The sequence below is a fragment of the Musa acuminata genome, chromosome BXJ2-6 (assembly GCF_036884655.1).
Source record: "Musa acuminata AAA Group cultivar baxijiao chromosome BXJ2-6, Cavendish_Baxijiao_AAA, whole genome shotgun sequence".
Lineage (NCBI taxonomy): Eukaryota > Viridiplantae > Streptophyta > Magnoliopsida > Zingiberales > Musaceae > Musa > Musa acuminata.
In genome coordinates this window covers 34,603,964-34,618,402 of record NC_088343.1, presented here as the reverse complement: position 1 = coordinate 34,618,402, position 14,439 = coordinate 34,603,964, and the positions used below count along the sequence as shown (strand labels likewise).

The window sequence follows — 14,439 nt, the reverse complement described above, 5'->3', positions numbered from 1 at the left end:
AGAGCAACAGGCATGCCTTACCATCATTACAAAAAGGCTGGAACAGATGGAAAGCGGAGCTTGGGCTGCAGTAAGTACAAAAGCTGTGAGTAGTGCAGCGGGGCATTTAATCAGTGAAATTATGTGTTACCGAGGAGGAATTTTGTTATCTCACAGGACGTCCTTACCCCGACGGGACATGTCAGTGTCAGTAGCAGCACTGTTTAGATTCTTCTTTCTCGTGTTGGCCACGTGAACTCACCTCCCTTTCGTTTCGTGCAGCTCTTGATCACCCCATTGGTTGAAGAGGGAATGACAACCGCAGCAAAACAACCATGAGCACTTCAAGAATCGACTCCATCGCTGCAAAATGACTGACTGGTTGTGGAAACGAAGGATTAAGAAGCTACGTCGACAACTAAGAGAACATTTTCCAGTGGAATACCTTACATACAGACATACATACGAACTCTCTTGCATGGCCTAAGGATTAGAAACATGCTAATGGAGCTACCTGCCTAGGCGCATTGGTTCAGGAAGTCATAATCTGTAGTAGGTTGGCTCTCTCGTTCAACTCACTTTTATCCCGCCAGGCTCACCATCAACTATGATCTTATCCTCCTTTCCTTTCCTTTCTTTCTGAGCCAAATATGTTGCCATCGCCCACCTTGTTTGATTTTTCTTTTCTTTTTTTTTTTTTTTTAATTTTCTAATAAACAATGTTCTAAAACATCGTTTAGATGATGTACGAATAGCCCCTTTCGGTCTAAGAAATTATTTTGAACTTACATCGTCCTGGATCGTGACTTCATCACAGAGCAAAGCTTCCACTTTGGTGGTTCCGTGTTGTTTGGGTCTCTTTGGTCACATGGTCGTCGAGCATGATGCGCACTTTTGAGCGCCAGCATCGTCGAAGGATATATTGGGAACTTTAATACAAGTATCCCATGCATGCATGCAATGTACGCGCGTAGGCCGTCGTGCGTTGCAACAATCCGGACCAAAGGACCATCGGTCTGCGCCACTGTGGTTCCCTCCTGCCCGACACGTATCACGTTCCGTTCCTTCTTTGAGGCGAATATAAAATTTGCCTCTTCGTTTTTTTAATTTGGGCAAAAATAGGATTTATTCTAAAATTAGATATTAATTAGAATTATCCTTCTGTCAGTATCCAAACTCCGGAAAGAAAAAGTTTTTTTTTCTTTTTTGCTTTCTCATCATTAAAATATTAAACGAATCTCTCGTTATTTGCTTTTTTATCCGTTGTGGTCGCAGGAGGCGTGGATGGCGGAGATCCGGCGCTTCTTGAGCTCGCGGACGTCCGACGAGGACCCAGCGGCAGGCTCGCTCTCGAAGCTCGAGCAGTGGTGGCCGAGGACGGTCACCGGCGTCAAGGAGCTCGACGCCATCCCCATCGTTGCCAAATCATCGCAACCGTCCGTCGCCGCTGCTTCCGCATCTCCCATGGCGCTGCTGCAATCCAACAACTTGTCCTAAAAACAAAATACAACCACGGAACAAATTGCCTCTTAGGCCCTCTAATAATGTAATTATACTATTGTAAGGTACAGCAGAAATGGTAAAAGTCGATTTTTTTTGGAGGGAGGAGAGAGTACATTATTTACAAGCTCGCAGGAGGAGACGGCGGCGCGGAAGGCCGGATACTGAATTGGGAAGAGCTCGTAGGCAGCAGAGAGCAGCGCGGAGGCGGCTACCACCGAAGGTTGGAACTCCATCATCTTTATCTCTGCAGTATTTTATTAGTCACGATATATCATCAAATTTCCCTGAAAATGGTAAATCCACGAAAAAAAATATTTTTACGGTTTATTTCAATTGCAAGGATGATCGAAGTTACCTTTTTGGGCTTTGAGGAGGATCTGAGTGGCACGGGCTCTGAGTGCTCGGAGCAGAGGGGGTTGGGCGGGAGAGAAGAAGGAGATGAAGAATCGGAGAAAGGAAAAAGGGGTGACGGATCGCATCCGCCAATCCAACGCTCCAAGCACCAGAAGCTCCATCCTCCGAATCGTTTGAGCGTCGAATATGCATCCTTCCTCTCCCTGCGAAATCCAAATGAAACAGTGAAATTGATCATTTTAGCTTGAATATGCATGCTAAAAAAGAAATCTTTTTTTTTTTTTTTCTCCCTGCTTTGCTTGTTTTTATGGGGTACCTGAATATCCGCGAGGGCGAAGCTGGTCTTCCTCATCTTGGAGGCAAGGGAGAGGCAGGAGATGGAGAGCAGACGAACGATCCACGACTTCCCTCTCTGCAACCAGAGAGATCAGTGCTGTCAGATAAACGTATTCCTTGGTCTTCTACTATTCATTCGATCCTTGAGATTCGTACCGGGATCTTGCGTTTCGATAGGAATCGATCGACGTAGTTTATTGCGAGGTATGCGACGAGGGGATCCAGACCGTAGTCGAACTGCGCCTGCCCACGGAGATAAACACCACAGTGGAACAGAGCGATGGAAAGGGATGAGAAAAAAAGATGGCTTTTTTCGCTTCGACGTCTAGCTTTACCTGGAGGATGAGAGACTCGGCGTTTCGCCGGGCATGGAGATCGATGGTTCCAACGGTGGAGATCATGTGGTCGGACTCGGCGGCGAAGAGGTCCGAGATGGAGTCCCGGCGCTGCTGCTCGTCTTCGCCGCTCGTCAGCGGGTTCTCGAGATCGAACTCCATACCTACCCTTCGACTAGTATTTTCTGCCGTGTGTCCTATCGGTCGCAGGGGGAGAAAGGAAAGCTAAAGGTGGAATTTTTAGCGTGAGCAGAGGCGAGAAGAAGCCATTGGAGATTTAAATATAAGAGATTCACGAGACAGAGGGGGATGGCGGTGGCGTGTGCTTTATAGGTGAAAAGACGGTAAAGAGGGAAAGAGAAAGAGAAAGAGAAAGCGAGAGGGAGCCTTCCGCTTCACTCTTCTTCAAATACCAAGTTCCTCTGTTATAGTTTTGTTATCAGAACTATTATTATTACTGTTGTTGTTTTACTCGTCTGGTGTCGTGGGGAAGAGAGTCAGGGCACGTAAAAGGTCCAGAAGAGTTAAGGAAGAGAGAAGCAGAAACGAAGCGATACGAGAGAGAGGGGGGAGAGAACAGCGGGAGTTGGCATCACGTAGGGAAGAGGGGACAATGAGAGATGTCGGACAAGGGCCCAGATGTCACTGTCGCATGGTGGGGCCCGCAGGCGCAGCGGCAGTGGCAGCGGAAGCCGCGGTAGCAGCAGCAGAGGTGCAGCCAGAAACCACAGCAACCGGGGCTCCGGTGGTTGAACTCTTCATTGGCGGATGCTGATTTCTCTTCTATCACCAAATCTGCTACTTCACCGATGGTTGGGATGGTTTGGTTACCTATGATCGCCCTCGTTGGTGTGATTTGTTGGGAGTAGTTCAATCTTTTGGACTCAGGAACGTCGACAGCGACGTTGAATGAATAATGTGGTCCTGCCGTTGTGATCACCGAGCGTGACTTGGATCTTTAAGGGTGCGATAAACCTCGATCGCCGTTAACAAATGAGGATATCGGACGGCTCCGAAAATTGGGGACTGTTCCTTTCAGACTCCGTTTTGACTTGGATGGATGATGGTTTGGTGAACCCCGTTCCGTTCCGATACACTCGGCACCTGTTTCTCCAATTCGCAATTAAGCCCTTCTCCGCCTCTCTACTCGCCGCTGACATCCCTCTTTCCATCCTCGCGAAAAAGAAGAGGAAAAAACCCAAAACCGGCAACATCAGAAGCACCAATAAATGCGGTGAGGTAATCCACGGAGTACAGACAACTGGCATAGAGGTCCACTCACGCTCACGTGGTTGACCTCCTAATTTTTCACCTCCTTTTTTTCTTCCCTTAATTTCCGGAAAATTTCCAGCCTGAATCTTTGGGCCGCATAAACTATCTTCGCCCTCTCCCACGAAGCCCTACACCATTAGATTTACCGACCCGATGCTTTTAAAGCCTCCGTCTCCATCACATTTACCCTACGTCACCTGTTAATATTTGCTAACGACGACCACCGCGGTACGTACTCTGTTTCCAGGGCCGTGTCGCCTGCGCCGAATCCTCTGCTTGCTCTGTGGCTATCGACCCTAAGTTCGTCTGCCCACGCGTAGGTTAGGTGTAGTGAACTGGAATTGCTATATATACACATCCTTTTCTTATGTTTCTCAAGTAACACATCTTGTAGAACTGTCCTCCTCTCTTCTGTATGCAAATCGGAAAAAGAGCATTTAGGAATCGATGAGAACCTCTTGATCTTTTCCCCTCCCTAATTTTTATTCAAGGTTAACAACAAGAATGGTCCTATTCTATTATCCTATGCGCTGACTAGGATGGTACCTCCTGAAAGCACTTGTCGAGAAGCCACTTGTAATTTCATTTTCCAGGTAGATGAAGAAAAAGATTAGGAGTCTGGTCATCCACATCCGTGAATTTTTGTCCTCATCGTCGTGAACCTGTAATTATCTTCAAGACTTGGTTTTCGTCAGAAATAGAAGATGATTAGCCTCTGGTTCTCATTAGTCCTCACACTGGATAGCGTGTTCCTGTTTTACCACGCGTGATGGAGGATCATTTCGCCGTCGACAGAGACCATGCCATCTTTCCTTATTCAAGCATGCTATTATACCTCTCGGAAAACCCACGTCCTTTGATATGATCCAACAACATGTTTAGTTTGGAGGATGCCAAATGAAAACTGTCGCGGGTGTCCCATCCCATCGAGGAATCACACTGATTACTGTTTCAACAAGAGCAAACGTCTCGGCCCCAGAGAACCTTCCACGTAGCTTTTCCTCTTTATATGGGTCCCCAAATCCTCTTTATGTTGTTTTCATGATCTCCAACGAATCCCAAAATATATGAGCGACGTACACGAAACCCCGATTCAATCGTTTTTGTCTTCCTCGTTCACGAACTGCAGTTGTTATATCATGCTAATTATGATGTTTGGGTTTCATGTGTCCTCTCGACGATATATATATATATAGGAGAGGAAATCCTGCTTACTGCTGGTTGCTCCTCGACAAGGCATCCCAAGTGGCAAAGAGGCTTAATATTTCTTTACGTGTTATAGATAGATAGATGCTCATCTCCTTACGAACATCTCTTTTGTGGGTTCTCTGCTGCATGCATCGATGCAAGAGAAAGAGCAAAGCTGATGTGTCGTGAAGGAAAAGGGCAAAGCGAGAAATCTCCATCACCGCTGCGTTTGAATGGGAGGGAAGAAGCTTTTTGATTTTGCTGCTTTATCTCGTTCATTTCTTTCTTCCTTTGTTTGCGTGCTTATTAAATTCCAGCTGAAGGTTGGGTCTTTCTTTAGCAGTGGCATTGCCAGGGCCAATTCTGGGAGTCAAAAAGAGGCAGGCTTTGCACGCCGGGAATGATACGGGGTGGTGGGCAGCCATTATTTTCCGTCGTAAGTGCATGTCCTCACGCCTTCGCCCCACGCAGACCGGCAGCAAAATTATTACACCATGCCTATGGCTTTCCCGCACCGGACGGACACACAGATGCTACCGTTAGTCATAGGACCGTACTGATCTCAGCCTTGTACGCCTGTGGACGGACCATAATGCACGTACGTAGAATTGTACCTATTGGTGCTTGATGTGTATGGTCTGTCTATGTGTCGAAACAAATGATAAGTGAAAAGCATTAAGTATATACATATAATGATAATAATAATAATAATAAATTTTAAGCCAAATTGGTAATTACGTGAGATTATCTTTTTTTATTTCATTTTCTTTTGTCTCACACACATAAATAATTTTATTTCATTTTTTTATACTACCAAGTTGTATGATTTATCTTCATTTAGTCGTAACTAGACCATACTTGCTCATCTAACTCGATCTTTTAAAATTTTGTTTTTGACACATATCAAATTTTTGCTCACCAACTATGATATCATATCAAAAATTGACTAATAAAAAGTTCAAATTAAACTGGATAAATTATATTGGACACCGATTCAACTTAAAAGTTCAAGCCTATATTATTATAGGTCGTGGGATGTAATTAGATTAATTCAATCCTTAGCGATGATACAAAACTATCCTCTTATTTCATCCTTAAGAGCAACATATTCAACATGAAACGACAAATCAAATTATACAAGTACATATCAAGAAGATTATGTTTGTTCCCAATTTAATTTACAAGTTTAAGCCTATAGGTTATGAGCCATTATCTAAGATATAATTAGATTATTTTGATCCTTAACAACATGAAACTATCATTTTATTCATCTCCTTTCAGCTCTCACACATGAATAATATTCTCAACATGTTCATTCCTTCATCCCAACTTCATTTCCACATCGTTAAAAGCAACATATGCAACATGAACTAATGTAATTAAATCACCCAAGTTCATGTCGAGAAGAATTTGTACTCAAGGGAGCTGGCACATCCTGTATCAATGACACCATAGTCCTGCACTTTTTGTTGGTTGACTGCAAGGGAGTACCTATTAGGTCCTTGCTGAAAGCCTTGCAAGGGAGGTAACGCCAACCCCAACCCCAACCCCAACCTTGACGTGAATTCCTAGCTTGTTGGCCTCGGTGCTGAAACCTGACAAACCCGATAATTCATCGGCATCCACCCTGCTGGAAGAACCCGATACTTCACTTGGATCAAAGCCCTTGGTATCATGTACAATTTCTTAGAAATGTGATTGATGTCAAAGAAAGTCGCAACTTGGTTTTCTGACAAAACTTAGTCCCTCCTATCAGAGATGGATCTCTACGTAATCATCTGCAAAGTTTCCCTACGAACAAACTGTTACAAAGAATCCCAATGACCGAGTATTTACAGTCAATCACAAATTATTATTATTATTATTAGTATTGTAATCGCTGAGAATCTGCTAATTGATTGTTGAAATCTCGCCATTTGGTTAGATTTGACATCCTCCCTCAAGTTGATGTTGGTGCTAAATCAATAAGCATAAATTTGTTAACTAAGAATTTGATGCCGTGTCTTCGTCAATGACTCTAAAAATATCTATAGATTGAAATTTTCTTGAGACATGAGGTAATGTGATGATATAATCAGACTATGCATCTTGAATATAGTGATAATCCACCTCTAATTATGTTGTTCTTTCGTGAACATAGGATTAACAGCAATTCGAATGGCACTCATGTTATCTGCAAAAACCCAACTCAAAGAAAACTCAATGAAGCCAAACAATTTCAGAATAAGCTGAGGACATAGCTCTATATTCAACTTAAGTAGAAGATTTAGATACTCCCTCTCATGTTTTTTGTATTTTCTTGAAATAAGAGCATCACCAGGATACATACACTAACTCCGACACAAAATTTGGACACCTTGCCCAATCAACATCGCTGTAAGCTTGGAGGGTCAGTGAAGATCCAACCTTGTAAAATAATCCACAATTACAAGTCTAAAGTAAATAGCCAGTTATCTTTTTCACTGCTACTTTATATAAATATCTAAGCTGATGCATGAACTGACTCATTAGGTTCACTGTATAAGAAATATCCGATCAAGTAATTATTAAATAAATCAGGCTTCCGACAAGCTGTTGATATATAATAGGTTTAGAAAGTAGTTCTCCAACCAAAGCAATCAAATCATTGATATATTTATGCTCATTAATGAATGTACCTTGAGCTGAACGATGAACTTCCAATCCTAAACAATAAGAATTCCAACATCCTTTACAGAGAAAGAAAAATACAAAGAATATTATAGTGGCTTTATACCACATGAGCCGGACCCACTAATAATAATATCATTTTCATAAACTAGAATAATAATGATGCCGGTAACTAAATAATAAAGAAACATAAAAGGATCATTCAAACTCAACTCAGGAAGCTTTTGACTAAATTTTTAGACCATGAACAGGGAACATATTTCAACCCTTAAAGAGAACATTGTAGATGACAAACGTGAGTTTTTGAATCTGATTATACTCTTGGAGGAAAACTTATATATATATATATATATTGTGAAGATTACCATGTAAGAAAGTATTTTTTACATCTATTTGAGTAGGAATTTGTTGCTTAGTTTGTGAGTAGGAATTTGAAACATGGAGAGTTGACCAGATACTCATGAGAGATAAATGATTCGGAGGTCTAATATGTCGAGTGAATTCTGATAAGATATATTTTGAGTTCTTGCTATGCCACCGTTAGAGCAGCAATAGGAGCACTCCTACGCGTCGAGCCAAAACCCATACCAAGATGTTCCTCGGTACGTCCCATCCCGAAAAGCTCGGGACGACTTCGTATGGCGCCATTCTACGTGTCTCGGGATGGCGACCGCACAAAGGTACTATCTCGCCCCTCGAGGATCGGTCGCCATGCCAAACCTACGTATGATCGATCCTCGTACAGTAGTATAAACACTCCTGGCCGGCATCCAACCAAGGGGGAGGAAAGAAACAAACAAAAAACCAACGAAGCACTGACTTACTCGTTGAGGGGCCAAAGTCGGGAATCACCCGATGAGGGCCTTCTGTTCAGGAGAGCGGCCACCCCCTGAGCCACAACCATCCTGATCGAGTGCCGCCAACTAGCATCCCGACCGAGAGATGCCAATCAACATTCCGACGCCAACGCATCGTCCCGAGGATGTGACCAACCTCGACAACCAGCTCATCAACCGAGGACTCCCGACATCGACTCGTGGACTAGGCCATGCTTACTCATCAGCCACAGCACATCAGTTCATCAACATTTTTGGTGCTAGAAGGAGAGCCATGTCGCAGGAGCATCCCGCTGGAGTTCCCCCTGAGGGAGAACCATTGACCGATCACCCCCCTTTGGGACTCGAGGTCTAGCTCCTCCCCGTCCTCAGGGATAGGGGGATCCTAGCCTCGATGCCAGATCACTACTTGCGCTTATTTAATGATTCAGGGTTTTCTCCCCCTGGATATACCATAGGACCCTCGATCATTTCGTCCGAGGCATTCCTCGTCTTGGCCAAGCAAGTATAAGCCCTAATGGGAATGATGCAGACAATCGTCTCGCTCATGCCACAGATTGTGCAGCTAGTAGCTCCCCCGATCGACCCGACTCAGCAAGGGTCGAGCAGGGAGCAACTCGAGATGAGAGATGCCTAAGAACATATGATAAATTCGTGAGGCCTACTCGAGCAAAGCATACCCGCACCTTGCCGGGTCGCGCTGCCCTGCCCCGAACCTGATACCATATCATCAGACTCGGCAGATGACTTGTTTAGAATCCAATTGTCCATAGTCAAACGACGCCTAGATGAGTTCCAGAAGTCGTGGGTGAGACGAGCGATGGCAGCTCGGGTGGATCCCCCTTTGCTCAGGAGATACAAGACAAGCCTGTACCGCTCAACTTCAGGCTGCCGGCGTTGGAAACATACGACGGTGACTCCGACCCTACAAAACATGTCACCGCGTTCCAGGCTCAGATGGCCCTTTACGACACCTCTGATGCCCTGATGTTTCGGGCATTCCTGACTACCTTCAGAGGACTGGCAGGAGCGTGGTTTAGCTAATTGCGCACGTTCTCAGTCTCATCCTTTGATCAGCTCACAAGGGAGTTCGAGCAAAAATTTTGGTCAGCGTGCGACCCAAGCATTCCATCGCCACCCTGCTCGCATTATCCCAACGCGAAGGTGAATCGCTCTCCCAATTCATGGCACGCTTCACCGTCGAGATCCGGGGGTTACCTGACGCTCACCCTTCTTTGATCATGCAAGCATTTCTGATGGGCTTGAGACCCTCGAGGTTCTTCTAGTCACTGATTAAGAAGTCGCCCACGACCATCCCCGAGATGCTACAGCACGCCAATTAGTATATCGCCACCGAAGCTCTAATGGCGGGGAGGTGCGAGGATAATAAGAGGCCGAGGATGGAACAAGCCCGAGGAGCAGCTCCGGCGCCATCAACGCAACCCTGCAGGAGGCCTGACCGACCCGAGCTGCTACTCCCGAGGCCCCCACCTCTGCCTCTGAACACATCTCATACTGAGATCTTTCTCTAGATAAAGGAGAAAGGTCTCTTGCGGCAACCCAATCCTCCGAAGGCCACTCACAAGGACCAATCTAAATATTATAGGTTCTATCGGGACTACGACCATGACACGAAAGACTACCGCAACCTCCAAAATCAAATCGAGGAACTAATTCGAAGAGGTCACCTTGGGCGCTACCTCAAGGAACCAGGAGAAGCAACTCCGTGCCCCAAGGGACCTATCGATAGGTAAATTGACCTCATTACTAGTGGATCAACTGCCGACAGTAGTAGCTCGATGGCAAGAAAGGCCTACACTCGCAGCACGGTGGAAAAACGCCCTAGGCTCGAGTTCGAGCCTGAAATCACTTTCGGAACCAAGGAGGTCGAGCGTTCCCACCACAACGATGCCTTGGTGATCTCCATCTGGATCACCAACACTCGGGGTAAAAGAGTAATGGTCGACACCGGGAGCTCTACCGATGTGTTGTACCTCGACGCCTTCAAGAAACTTAGCCTCACTAATGAGGACCTCACTCCCATGACTTCAGTGCTCATCGGATTCACCGGAGATTCCATCTCCCCGCTCGGGACCACCACCCTCCCCGTTACCATTAGGGAGGAACCAAGAGCCAAGACAACGATGACTACCTTTATGGTAGTCAACCTACCCTCGGCCTACAATGTCATCCTCGATCGCCCGACACTCAACAAACTGAAAGCGATGGTTTCTACCTACCACCGAGCAATCAAGTTTTCGACCTCAACGAGGGTTGGGGAATCTCGAAGCAATCCCGGAGAATTGGGATGGTGCTACCTTACAGTGATCACTCTTTCGGAAAAGTCATGCCTCTGAAAAATCCCGGATCCCCGTGAAGGTGTGACACTAGTGCACCTGGAGCCCTCTAAGCAACTCACTGAGGTAACCCTGAAGAAGGACCAACCCGATTTGATTGTGAAAATCGGGATAACACTCCTTGAAGCAAACCAGCTCTAGCTCATTGACTTCTTGAGGGAAAATGCTGATATGTTCGCATGGTCCTTGAAGGAGATGCCCGGAATCAACCTAGGAGTGACCCAACACCACCTCAACATCCACCGCGAGGTGACGTTTGGGCTTCCCAAGGGGAGAGATGATCGCAGCATGTAAAACCCATCATGACTCCTTGGATTCCCCCAGATTCTCCAGTCTCAGAGGCCTCTCACTAGATGCCGCTCGTGACGAGAGATCTCTCACCAAGAACCGCTCGTGACAAGAAATTTCTTGCTAGAGCCTGCGTAGCTTCGCTCGACATGCCACATGGCGCATGAGCCCCGGCGCATCGCCCAATGATGCGCCAATTAAACCTGAACTCGATATCAGTCGCTCGGCTAATAGGTCCAGTCTTTGCCCAAGTCGCGTAGTTCAACCCTCGACTTGCAACTTGCCAGTCCTCAACCTGAGCCCGAGATCAGTCGCTCGACCAATAGGTCCAGTTAGTGCCCAAGTCGCGTAGTTTGACCCTCGACTTGTGACTTGCCAATCCTGAACCTAAGCCCGAGATCAGTCATTCGACCAATAGGTCCAATCTTTGCCCAAATCACGCATATCATTCCCCCGACTTGCGACTTGCCAGTCTTAAACCTGTTGGGAAATCATTGGGGGATGACATCATATGCGCAGCGGAAGAACAAGAAAAACAAAATCCCCGATTCCCAAAAAGATGTTCGTCGTCGTGCGAAGATTGGTGCGCAAAAATCCGCAAAACACAAAACTGCGTATAGAGATTGTGTTACATAGGGAGATCGTATATCCCTGTTTCCTTGCAGATCCTTAGGAGAGGGTGAAGGAGGTCAAGCGTCCTCCTCTCTAGTGGTGATCCACACAGCAGGGTTGCGACGACGCTCCTCAAATCTCCAGGCCTACTCTGAGGTGGAGAGGGAGAGGAGAATAGGAAAGGCAAGCAAAGACTCTAGCCTATGAGGCTGTGAATCCCTCCTATTTATAGAGATCCCGTGTCAAACCCTAATGGGTCCTTCCCTAGTGGGTATTGGATCTGCATCCAATAAGACAAGGGCTCCGTCGGATATCTCATATCCGAACCTCTACTCATCGCAATGCCTACCATATGTGTGTGACCCTCTAGGCCCAATATCGAGCTGGCCGTGAGTCATACCTGTCAGAACTCCTTCTAACTCAGTGAATTATTATCTCTGTAATAATTCACTCGACTCATCGACTACGGACGTACTAGGCCACTACGCCGTAGTCCCCAGACGATACAGGGGAATCCAATCCATTGGACCTGTCTGTCCTTAGTTACTATGTACCTATAGTCCCTCATCCATCTAATATCCCAGAGACCGTATATCGAGCATGGTGCTGTCAGACCCATACGGTTTCTACTCGAGTCTCGCTCTAATCGAATTCTCCCGGAGAACTCTTTCTCTCTCAACCCGAATGACCCTGGCCAGGGATTTGTCTGAGTAAGAACACATAGGATATTCCTCTCATGACGCCGAGAGTGGATGATCCTCTATTGACACTCAATAGCCCTCGTAAGGTCGACTACCACTCCCAATGACCAGCTGTACTAGATCTGGGGACAGCCAAACCTATAAGTCTGGTATTAAAGAGTGGAGCACTCATACAGGACATCCTTGGTGTCTCAAGTCTAAGGACCAGATACACCACTAGGACTACGGAATCGCTGTCTAACAATAAGGCATCATCAACCATCCAGCATTCCGTAAGCGGATCAATCAGTAAACTCATTCTCCAATGAGCACTTGTACTGTATCCCTAGTGTCCCTACACGAGCAGCTATGAAACCAGCTGCATCCATCATATGGACGGGTATACAGCACACCAGTCTATCCGGTTATCACGATGTCCCTCTCGAGTAACCTATGACCGGGATTATTTAGGATATGTGTTTAAAGGTGAATCGATCTCATTATCGTGATCTCATCACGATCCGATTCCCATTGCACAAATCCAAGGACATCACAATATATATGCATTTATGCAATAGTTATAAAGTGATATACGCCAAAATATAATAAGCAAAAAGATTCTGTATCAAGTCACACGTGTCATCACTCACGTGATTGGCTTGTTGGGCACCTATGACTAGCAATCTCCCACTTGACCTAAAGCCAATCACCTATGTGTCTGATCCCCATCAGACTCCTGTGACGCTCAAAGACAATCTGAGACAACGGCTTTGTCAGTAGATCTGCAATGTTATCTTCGGATGGAACTCTTTCCACTACTACATCTCCTCGGGTTACGATCTCTTTGATAAGTTGGAACCTCCTCAGAACACTTCTGATGAGACCCGGGTTCCCTTATTTGAGTAATCACCCCATAGTTGTCACAATATAAGGAAGTCGACTTGTCGCTATCTGTATCGACTCCCAAATCTGTGATGAACTTCTTCACCCAGACTCCCTCCTTTGCTGCATCAAATGCGACAATGTACTCTGCCTCTGTGGTCGAGTCAGCAGTGGTATCTTGCTTGGAACTCTTCCAGCACACTGCTCCTCCATTCAAGGTGTACACATACCCTGAATTCGACTTGCTATCATCGACATCAGACTAAAAACTTGAGTCAGTGAAGCCTTCAACCTTAAGGCTATTACCTCCATATACTAGTAAAAGATCCTTAGTCCTTCTCAAGTACTTAAGGATACACTTTACTGCTTTCCAGTGCTCCAAGCCTGGATCCGCCTGATACCTGCTCGTAACACTCAGAGCATGCACTATATCAAGCCTAGTACATAGCATGGCATACATGATATACCATATTGCTGAGGCATAAGGTATCATATCCATGTTCGCCCTTTCTTAGAATTTTCAATGCCAAACATTTTGACAATGGTTTCTATGTACCTGGACTGGGACAAGCCAAGCATCCTCTTGGATCTATCTCTATAGATTCTAATCCCCAAGATATAGGATGCTTCCCCTAAGTCCTTTATGGAGAAGTGTCTAGATAACCAAGTCTTTACTGTGGATTGCATTGCTACATCATTCCTAATGATGAGGATGTCATCCACATATAACACCAAAAAGGTGATAGCACTCCCACTTACCTTCCTGTACACACAAGGCTCATCTTCATTCTTAACGAAGTCATAAGATCTGATTGACTCATCAAATCTTATGTTCCAACTTCGGGAAGCTTGCTTTAGTCCATAAATGGATCTAAGCAACCTACACACCTTATCTGGGCAGTTCTTGGACACGAATCCCTCAGGTTGCATCATATACACTTCCTCCTCGAGGTTCCCATTGAGGAATGCGGTTTTCACATCCATCTGCCAGATCTCATAATCATAGTGTGCTGCAATAGCCAATAGAATTCTGATGGATTTTAGCATTGCTACAGGTGAGAAGGTTTCGTCGTAGTCAACACCTTGCCTTTGACGATACCCCTTAGCCACTAGCCTTGCTTTATAGGTCTCTACCTTTCCATCTACTCCGATCTTTTTCTTAAAGATC

At 45.6% G+C, this 14,439-nt stretch overlaps 1 protein-coding gene across 1 annotated transcript; it reads right to left on the bottom strand.

Moving 5' to 3' along the window:
- Positions 1 to 1,160: 1,160 nt before the first annotated feature.
- On the bottom strand, positions 1,161 to 2,818 carry LOC103988952 (cyclin-D6-1). The gene is made up of 6 exons (XM_009407647.3): positions 2,508 to 2,818; positions 2,329 to 2,415; positions 2,153 to 2,248; positions 1,838 to 2,039; positions 1,596 to 1,726; positions 1,161 to 1,472 (listed from the first exon to the last, which is right to left on the bottom strand). The coding sequence occupies exons 1-6, from the start codon at positions 2,667 to 2,669 to the stop codon at positions 1,236 to 1,238; spliced, it is 915 nt and encodes a 304-aa protein (XP_009405922.2). The 5' UTR covers positions 2,670 to 2,818; the 3' UTR covers positions 1,161 to 1,235.
- Between the last annotated feature and the right edge of the window lie 11,621 nt (positions 2,819 to 14,439).